Raw genomic sequence first — 10,551 nt, forward strand, 5'->3', positions numbered from 1 at the left:
AAAGGTAGCAGCCACTAAGAACCTGCAAGGAGAGCACAAGGGAGGTTTGAGTGAAACCCTCAGAAAACTCAGAGAGAGCACAGAGTAGCATGAACGGCAACACTCAGGCATCGAAGGACAGGTGGACAAACTTCTCTTAAACACTGGCTGATTACTGGCTGCAGGTGTGGCGAGTGAACACCTGAGACCGCCCTCCGGACAACACAGCCTCCTGGCTCCATCTAGTGGGTGACTAGAGACAAGACAAGCAGCAGAAACAGAAACCAAAACCCAGATTCACCAACAGTTACTTGGGTTTGTGGATGAAAAGTCTCACCAACTCACTCTACTTGATCTGGGTTATTTTAGAAAAAGTATGTTTTTGATGATTGTGCTTTTTTTTCTGTTTTGGAATGTACTTTAGCAATATTGCATCCAAGTACAAAGTGGTTTACTTGAATTTTTTCTTTTCATGTTACTTTCTACTTCCCTCCTAACTACATTTCAGAGGGAAATATTGAACACTTTACATCACTGTAACATTTCAACTAAAGAATATTATTTACTTGACTACTATATAGTGTAGACCAAATACCTTCTTTGCACATAACGTAAAATGTTAAGACGTCTTTGTTATTTAGTTTATGTACAGCCAAACAAAATCTATCAAGTTATTTTAGGTTAGCAATACTGAAATTGCGCAACATAACTTAACCTGTTTTTCTATGTCGCAATAATTGATTCTGTTGAGGCAATTGGTTTATATGTGAGAGTAGGGATTGGCCAGCAAGCTATCCCACAATGCACTGAGCCACCAGCAGCAGCAACTAATTAAATCATTTTTTATTTGTCACAAAAATTAATTTTAAAAGGTGTCTCTGTGTTTGAGCTGTGCATGTGTGTGTGCACGTTGCATTGTACATTATGATTATGACTCATGACTTTACAGGAGAGCAGCAGTTAAATTTTCTCATAAATTTCCAGAATTATTCAAGCTTGATTCTGACAAACCGGGCCCTGTTTTTCAAAAGCCCTTCAATATTTTTAACACAACTATGCACCTATTTACTAAATCTAACACTCCACATTAATTTGTTTTGAAGTGTTTTACATTATGTATGTCTTCATATATCAAACACACATTCTTATCTCAAATATACAGATCAATTAAATAAATTAGAATATTATTTAGAAGCTTGTTTATTTTAGAGAAAATATTTTTAAGAATTTTTTTGTACTAAAAAAGTATTTTTTTGTACTTCCTGTCAAGCTGTTGCTTGACAGGAAGAAAGATTGAAGAGAGAAGCAGAAAACATGCAGAAAATGGACGAAGACCAGGAATTAGACCGGACCCGCTCTACTGAACCACTCAGAACCCATAGAACACAATATTAGGATCAATCACACACAGATTTATGTTTTCAGGGTTTTATTTCTGTTAATTATGATTTGTGTTTCACTTACAACTACTAAAATTACAACATTTAAAATTAGAATACTAAAAATTAAGCTCTATTTTACGTGAACTTATAGTCTTAGCAGAAGAAAATATCTTCATGTCAGGTATTATATTTGCTGAATAATAACTGTAATGATATTTGCAGTGCTTGCAGCAATAATAATAGTGCAACACTTGCCTCTACTCATTCAGGCCACAGATGCTTCACTCTCTGAATCTCTTTCACAGTAAACAGCTTTTATTAAGGTTTCTTCATTTGTAATGAACGTCTTTAGCGATTTCAAACTAACAGGAAAGTTTTATGAATGCTACAGAAAACTGTCAGTCCAGCCTTTCTCAGTTTGTCTTTATGGTTTATGACATGGTTAATAAGGAATACATTTATTTTGATGAAATTGGTCCTCTTCTATCTGATCTTTGATCTCTTTTTGTTCTACTTTTTTGTTGACTAACACATCATCTTTATTTCTTCAGTCATTTTGTTTTCTGCTGAAACTTCTATGGCGTTTACACCTGAATAGTGTTTTAAATGGAACCAACTTAAAGAAAAAACAAACTTACAATAATCAAAGCTGCTACTGATGTTTATTTTATTAATATTAACCCCACTATTTCACCTCATAATTTTTCACTGATATGAACTGTATTACTGCTGTGATTTTCATGCATATCCCCACAAAGTGTTCTGCGACTTCACAGTTTCTCGGCGTAGTCGTCTCCGAAGTCAATCATCAGTTTCAGAGCATTCAGGATCAGAGTGTCGACGTCTGGATTCAGCTGAGTTTCATGACTGTAGTTCTTCATTAGGAGGATGCAGTTCATTGGGATCCCCAAGCTGGAGCTGAAGTCGCCCATCTATATTTAAAAATAAACATTTATTTTGAGTCTGTTTTTTTTCTCTCTCCTGTTTGAATAAATCTTAGTAGAGCTCACCTTTTTCTTTAAATGTTTGCTCTGGTAGACGTTTTTCAGATTTTTCTCTGTTTCCCCACAGGCTGAGTCAATGTGGGTGAGAATCGCCAGCTGAGGGATTCCTGTGGATACAGAGATTATTTTCTTGTATCTTGATACGGTATTAGCAGTAAATATACTTTAACAAGTACATGAAATTAATTCTTCTCAGATGAATTTTTGTAGTTCTAACTATGACATAATGTAAAAAAAGACTAAACTGTAAAATGTCACTAATGTTTTAGAGTTGAAGGCCTCTCTCCCTTTGCTCTCCTTTGCTTTGCCATGATGGATTTTATGGCTTTTCTAAACACCATGAAATGTTTGAGAGTAGCTGCATTTCCTAATTTATTTTTTTCACTTTTTTATACTTACAGGTGCTAGTCAACAAATGTGATTATCATAGAAAAGTGGACTTATGTCAGTAATTCCATTAAAAAAGTGATACTATATCCATTCATAACACAGACTTTACAGATATATTTTAAGTGTTTGTTTCTTTTAAATGTTGATGATTATAACTCAAAACTAATGAAAACCCCAAATTCAGTATCTCAGAAAATTAGATTATTTTAGACCAATACAATAAAAGGATTTTGAAAATGTTAGCCCACAAAACGTATGAACATCAAAAGTATGAGCATGTACAGCACAGAGTTCTTGGTTGAGGTTCGTTTTGCTAAGATTATTGCAGCAATGCAGTGTGACATGGAGTCAATCAGTCTGTGCTGCTGTTCAGGTGTTATGAGAGCCCAGTGACCATCAGCTCTTCTGAATTGTTGGGTCTGGTGTATCACATCTTCCTCTTCACAATACGCCAGAGATTTTCTATGTAGTTAAGGTCGGGTGAGTTTGCTGGCCAATTAAGAACAGAACCAGGTATCGGTGCTTTGACACTGTGTGCAGGTCCCAAGTCCAATCAATCAATTTTCTTACATCCTCATGATGCCATTGGGGTCGGGTGCCTATCTCCAGTTACCAACTGGTGAGAGGAGGAGTACAACCTGGACATGTCGCCAGTCCATGGCAGAGATGCTAAGTCATGTTTTATAATTAAATCTGCATCTCAGTAAAGTTGGTCAGCAGCAGGAAGTGCCCTAAAACTTCCTGGTAGATGGCTGCGCTGTCCTTGGACCTCAGAAAACACAGTGGACCATCACCAGCAGATGACATGGAGACCCAAGTCATCACTGACTGGAAACTTTGACTGGACCTCAAGCAATGTGGATTCTGTGTCTCTCCTCTCTTCCTCCAGACTCTGAAATCTTCATTTCCAAAGGAAATGCAAAATTTACTTTCATCAGAGAGCATAACGTTTGGACCACTCAGCACCAGTCCAGAGTTTTTATCGTCTTCAGACAAGACAAGATTCTTCTGATGTCGTCTCTTGTTCAAAGTGGCTTGACACCAGGAATGTGAGCTGAATCCCATGTCTTGTATTTATCTGTGTGGTGGTTCTTAAAGCACTGACTCCAGCTGCAGTTCACTCTTTCTGAATCTGTACATGTTCTTTTTTTCACAATTTTCTCTCCACATCTTTTCCTTCCCTTCACCTCTATGAATGTGATTGAACACAGAGCTCTGTGCACAGCCAGCTTCTTTAGCAATGACCTTTTGTGTATTGCCCTCTTGTGCAAGGTGTCAAAGGTCATCTTTTGGACAGCTGTCAGGTCAGCAGTCTCTCTATTGATTGTGTAACCTACAGAACTGGACTTACAGACAATTTAAAAGCATTTGAAGGTGTTTTGAGTTAATTAGCTGATCAGAATGTGGCACCAGGGATCTTCAATATTCAACCTTTTCACAATATTCAAATTTCCTGAGATACTGAATTTGTTGTTTTCATTAGTTATCATTAACACTAAAAGAAATAAATATTTGAAATTTACAAGTCTGTGTGTAACAAATGAATATAATATACAATGTTCTCCTTTTGAATGGAATTACTGATTTAAATAAACTTTTTCATGATTTCTACTTTTTGACTACCACCTGTTTATTATGTAACCTCTATGACTGTTGAAGTAAAATTTGAGTATTTTTGGCTTAGTTACATTTACAGTTACGTTACTTTACTGTAAACGCAAGTTTATGGTATATTTTTGTTTCTTACCCAGCTCACTGGCTGCTTCTCTGACTTCCTTCATTTTTTGTAAAACATCCTGCTTCATTTGTGGTGCATTAGCGTCATAAATGCAGACCAAAACATGAACTCTGTCACTCATGGACGGGGAAGAGTTGTAGCCAGGATCACCATCGGAAAGTGAAGATATAGGATTGAACTGTGGAAAACAAATATGATGTATATTCAATACAATTGCTACGAACATATATTTTCCATGTCAAGCAAGATTATTATAATAGCTTTAGAAGGAGGAATTTTTAACAGTAAAAAATATGTATTTGTACCTTATATCCGTCCTTCACATGACCCTTCAAGGCCAGTTTGATGTCGTCTGTTCTGACTCCAGCTTTTTCCTCCAGACCCATGATGTCATTGAACACAAAGGGATAAAAGTTTCCCCTGCCTTCTTTCTTGATTTTATAGGTTTGATACTGAAAGAAAAAGAAAAATTAAAGTTGTTTTTATGTAAACAGCTCATATGTAGCTGCTACAAATACAGTTAAAACTATGAGAACAGCAGTAAATGTGCTTCAAAATACATATATTAGTTCAATTCTAATCTTAAATTTGTTTTGCGAAATAAAATTCTGAACATGTTGCTACATAATAAGTCTTGGTGGGATAGTTTCTAACATTAGCGGACTGACTGGCCTCCCAGTCACGCAGCACGCTGTTGTTTTGCGGCGCCACAATGTCTCAAACTGAATCATATCAAATGTTTTCTCTACATTTAGGCAGATCTCACCACACAGCCGCAAAGTGAACCTGTAACATGAACAAGTGTAACAGGGCCGCCCAGCTGACAAGAGTGGAGATCAGAAAACTGGTGCCATAAAGCGAGAGCTCTCAAAACAAATAGTCTCTGTGACCCTCATTATGCCCACCAGACATGATGACAGGTCAGATGATACTGCTTGTTGTCTCTTATGCGAGGTTAGCATTGTTTTATTTTTCTAACTACAAAATATTTTTGTTGTTATGACTGTTGGCCAATAATAAGCTTTAACCAATAAATGTATCATGTTAGCTGTGGATAGAGGGTGAACGAGGAATGACAGCAATTTCTACATTTTATTTTAAAAAAGTATGAATTAACATTCCACACAACCATGTGGAGATTAATTGATCCACCAAGCAGAGATGTATAAGAAATCATAAATCCCAATAATAAGAATAAGCCTTTAACATCAAACAAGAAGTTATACTGACTATTTTTGTAAAACTTTGATCAGAGGTTGTGGAACTGGCCAGAGCTTCATTGGTCATCTTCCCTTGCAGGACGTTGTTGACAGAGTTGATGAAGCTGGACTTTCCTGCACCGACTGGACCGTGGAGCAAAACTCTGATGGCTTCAATTTCTTCATTTTGAGGCTGAAAATTCTTCACGTACTGCAGAAGTTCCTGTTTATTTTCACCTCTGAACAGAAATAAAGGTTATTATTTTAATAATATCTGCCAGAATGAACTTCTGGCTCCTCATCAGCTTTGTGGCATAATTTACCATTTTTGGATTATTTTGTAAATGCAAGTTTTGGATTTGCATTTACAAGTCAAAGTGGTAAGGACTTTGCATTTCACCACATTTAACAAAGCCACATCCATACAGATTTATATACATTTTCATAATTTAATTTCTCTATGGAATAAATAAAGTCTTTTTGAATTGAATTGAAAGTGTTTTTTTAAGGTATTAATGGCTGGAATCATTACAGTTATTGATGATGAGCTCACAATAGGATGAAGTAAATGAACTATCAAGTGATGGTTTTGGATAAAGTCCAGTCTGTCTGAGAAATTGATAAGGGGAATGTAGGCGTCTGCATAAAGGAAAGTGATCTCCACTGGTAAGAAAGAAGAGATGGTGAAAGAACAACAAACACACTGGCAACATGCTGATGGATAGAAACAAATGTACTCACCCCCAAGATGTTTCTCTCCATGGAGTTCTTAAAACTGTGACGGAGTTTTAAACTGTGTTTAAAAATAACATCTTGCAATAGTAAGAATACTTGCTACTGATAATGCATTTGATTAAACAAATAGGTACTGTACAAGCAATCAAAGTTAAACAATAATTATTATTATTATTAATATTAATAATAATAATTATTATTATTATTATTATTATTATTATTATTATTATTGTTGTTGTTGTTATTATAGAACCACAAACACATTTTCTCTGTAAAAGCCTTAATACATAAGTTTGACTTACGTGGAGATGGTGGAGGAGCTAAACACAGCAAAACAGATTAAGTTTAATTAGGCCAAAAATTTTAATTTAAAAAAAGTGATAGATTTTTACTTTTAGTTTGTAGAATACTTGGTAATATATAAAACAGATTCAACTCTTCAGTGAGAAGGTGAGTGCATTTTTGTGTGGGAGTGAAAAGAAAATTACTTACGGGGAGCCGGCTGGGGAGGAGGCTGAGGGGGAGGCGGTGGTGCTAAATGATAAAACAGTCATAATAAATCATGTAAAAATATTTAGCAGTTCCAATTCAAATCATGCTTCGATTGTTATACTGTTAGGCTTCATTTATTGCTTGCTACACCATTTTGCCTGCTGTTACAAGAATGCTTGTGAACTTTAATAAGAAGAAGTTCACAATAAGAAAAAGCTCCCCCATCATTTTCTTGCACATTTAATATTTTACTATAAATAATTAGACAGATTTTATTTTTTGTACATGTTGAAAATTTCCACCCCTTGATTGTCACACCTGTTCTGTGGCATGTATTGTGAATATCATCCTATTGATCTTAATTATTAATTATGTTTTCACAAAACAATTACATAGATAACGTTTAGCATATTTAGACATTACAAAATCTGACATTTATTAAAATCTCTGTCCTGTTCTCATGGATGAGTTTAAATCAAAGTGTCTGGGTATTTCTTTCAGGGTCCCACAAGGAGCTGTACTAGACCCCACATTATTTACATTTTTAAATGTACTTTTTTGTTTGCAGATGACCCTGTTAGATTTTATTCTAATGATAACTATTGTAATCCTATACATAGCATAAATAATAAGCTAAATAAACTGAAATTGTGGATGGATAATAATATTGATATAAGCAAAGTTACCAAAATAGTCTTGATTAATAGAACAAAATATGTGCTCAAAATATATCTAAATAAAGTGGAAATGAGTTGATTACTCATTGTTTAATTGTAACTTCATTTCACTTGAGTGATTTAAAACTGACAGTAAGTTAGAGTATATATTATACAGTATGTGACTCACTGAAACAATCCTGTGATACTTACGAGGTGCTGGATGCCGATTCCCCATGACTGGGAGGGAGAGAATGAAGAGTTAGGTTTATTCACTCCACCTTTTTTCCCCTTTTTGTTTAATACCAATTTGTTTAGAGCTTTTTTAAAGCTGTAAATGTTATAATTCCTTTTTACTCATAAGAACATGAAAGAGTTTATTTGTAGCCTTTACTAAGACAAACCCCAGCACATTATTAGAAACATTGACCAGCTCAAACAATTGAAATAGAAAATAAATTAAATATATTGTCTAAAAGTTCCCAAACACACAAATTCATCAGTCAGTGCAGCTGAACTGCAGTGATTGTTCCTGTTGAACCTACCTGAACAGGTGAAGATCTGTAGAGAAGGAGGACGGTCGAAGTGGAATAATAGTAAGAGTTCAAGGTTTTTATAGGATATTTTTGGTTTCACTTTTACTTTGAGTAACTCATCTGACTGATAAGAAGAGCCAATTAATGGTTAACAAGAATACATTTTGGTACTTTGCTCTGGAGTGTTGCTTTGATTCTTTCATGCATATTTGTGAAATCCTTTAATCTCCATGGCAACCATTCAGCTGTGCAAAACTTCTAGGTAGCGCTAGCTCCGTCTTTGAGACAAAGCTGCAGTTATTACAGAGGAAACTAGAGATCAGGCCTGGAACCTGGGAGTAGTGATGAACTCTGACCTGAACCTTCAGAGCCACATAAAGGCAGTTACAAAGTCGGCCTTCTGTCACCTGAAGAAGATTTCCAGGAGTTTCTCTAGATCTCAGCGAGATCTAGAGAAACTCATTCATGCATTTATCTTTAGTCACATTGATCACTGCAACAGTGTTTTCACAGGTCTGACTAAAAAATCCTCCAGCTGCAGCTGATCCAGAACGCTGCTGCTGGTGTTCTCACTAAAACTAGGAAGATAAAGCAAATCACACCAGATCTAAAGTCCTTCTACTGGCTCCCTCAGACAATAGACCATAAAATACTTCTGTTAGTTCATGAATTACTGAAAAGCTCCTTGCTCAGGGATTTACAAACTGAGTTTACTGCAGTTGTTATGCAGTAAACACCCCTGGTTTCACAATTAGTCACTGTAAGTTTTTATGATGTTTTTATGATGTAAACCCCATTGAACTGCCTTGTTGCTCATAGTTAAATCAGGTTGGTCCTGATTTGACTGAAGGCAAAGAAGTAGAAATACAAAAGACTAGGACTGACTTTAAAACCATTTTTGTTTTGTCCACTTTTAATAAGTACTGTGTTTTTTGATAACGAGTTATTTTGTATTTTAAAGCATTTTAAAAGCTAAGCAATATTGACGTAGCTGAAGTTTTGGTCAAATTGTCACCACTGTGGTGTGTGTTCACAAGCTTTCTGGAATCCTTTGATGTCGCACAAGAAGTGGTTTGTTTGAGATAATAATTCATAATTCACAGGTCTGCCTCCACACATGTTTAAAGATAATAGTAAGCTAAGAGTGCATAAACTTTTGAAATTTGAAGACAGTAATAAGAAAAATCTCTCATACAAAATGTAACAAATTGACAAGAAAAAAGTTAGTCTACTTAGTCCAGCTTTTAAAATCAAACTGATTACTAGAAGGCGGGCCGTAAGTAATTACATCTACTTAGATACATTTGTTTGAGTAACGTTTTTTGGGGGGAAAATACTGTTACAACACCATACTTTCTACTTTTAGAAGTTTTGTTATTCTAATATTTTCTATCATCTGAGCCATTTAAGAGGTCAAGTGAATACACAGTAAACAGTAGATATTGTCACTGAAAATACTTGACTCTGTTCAAACCTCTATACACTGTCGACTGTAAGTTTTAGTTTCATGAGTTTTACATTGATATGGATTTGGAAAAGTATTTATTTTTGCCCAATTTTGTTGTTTTGTAATTATGTTATTTGTAGGAATTACTTTCATTTTAGTCTTTAAAATACCAGAATTTTCACATAACTATATTTTGTCTGTCTGATGGCAATGCTTGGTGTTCTGATCAGTTACTCTGTATGTAAGTAACAGTTTTAACTACTTTACTTTTTCTGTACATATACTTTTATTTGAGTTACTTTTTGGATGAATATGTTTTGGATTAGGGGTTAGGTATGTGATGGTTAGGTTTAGGCACAGGGGTATTGTAATGGTTAGGCTGTAGAAAATGTATGGAAATCAATGTAAAGTCCCCACAACTCATGAAAACATGAATTGGTGTGTGTGTGTGGGGGGGTGTGTGTGTGTGTGCGTGTGCGTGTGTGTCTGTGGCAGGGGAGGGGCTTGTTTTTTATTCAGTGTAAGGACCGTTTTTCCATTTTAGGATTTTGGTGGCTGTTTCGTTTACCGTGGGAATAAATAGTAAGTATTCAGTGAGTTTCACAGCATTACTCTGTGATTAATACTTGTTCATGCAGAAAAGTACAATAAATTACAGTTTACAACCTTAAGAATAGATTATTATTTACCAACAGATTACTCAGGAGGTTGCAACATAATATAACTTATTTTAATCAAAATCAGAGAAAGATAACTTGTAGAATTCATTAACCAGCATCCAATAATTCAACCAAGAGGTTTTATTTGTTTCTTTTTTTCTTCTTTCATTGTAACATGTAATGTGGAGTCGTCTCTCTGAGACTTTCATTATTTTTGTCATTCACAGTCAAACGTATTAGTGAATTATTTACTGATGAACGGAAAAGTGGGCTGCAAAACAATCTGTTGCCAGGGAGGAATCCCTTCATGTCGGATAAGCAAGCTTCCTGTAAA

General features: G+C 35.3%; 1 protein-coding gene across 1 annotated transcript; it reads right to left on the minus strand.

Moving 5' to 3' along the window:
- Positions 1 to 1,391: 1,391 nt before the first annotated feature.
- LOC116722806 (interferon-induced protein 44-like) lies at positions 1,392 to 7,813 on the minus strand. Its single transcript, XM_032567116.1, has 8 exons — positions 7,789 to 7,813; positions 6,730 to 6,747; positions 6,434 to 6,467; positions 5,724 to 5,931; positions 4,799 to 4,945; positions 4,503 to 4,671; positions 2,372 to 2,472; positions 1,392 to 2,293 (listed from the first exon to the last, which is right to left on the minus strand). The coding sequence occupies exons 1-8, from the start codon at positions 7,811 to 7,813 to the stop codon at positions 2,132 to 2,134; spliced, it is 864 nt and encodes a 287-aa protein (XP_032423007.1). The 3' UTR covers positions 1,392 to 2,131.
- Positions 7,814 to 10,551: the final 2,738 nt, after the last annotated feature.

The sequence above is a fragment of the Xiphophorus hellerii genome, chromosome 7 (genome assembly GCF_003331165.1).
Source record: "Xiphophorus hellerii strain 12219 chromosome 7, Xiphophorus_hellerii-4.1, whole genome shotgun sequence".
In the NCBI taxonomy this organism is placed as follows: domain Eukaryota; kingdom Metazoa; phylum Chordata; class Actinopteri; order Cyprinodontiformes; family Poeciliidae; genus Xiphophorus; species Xiphophorus hellerii.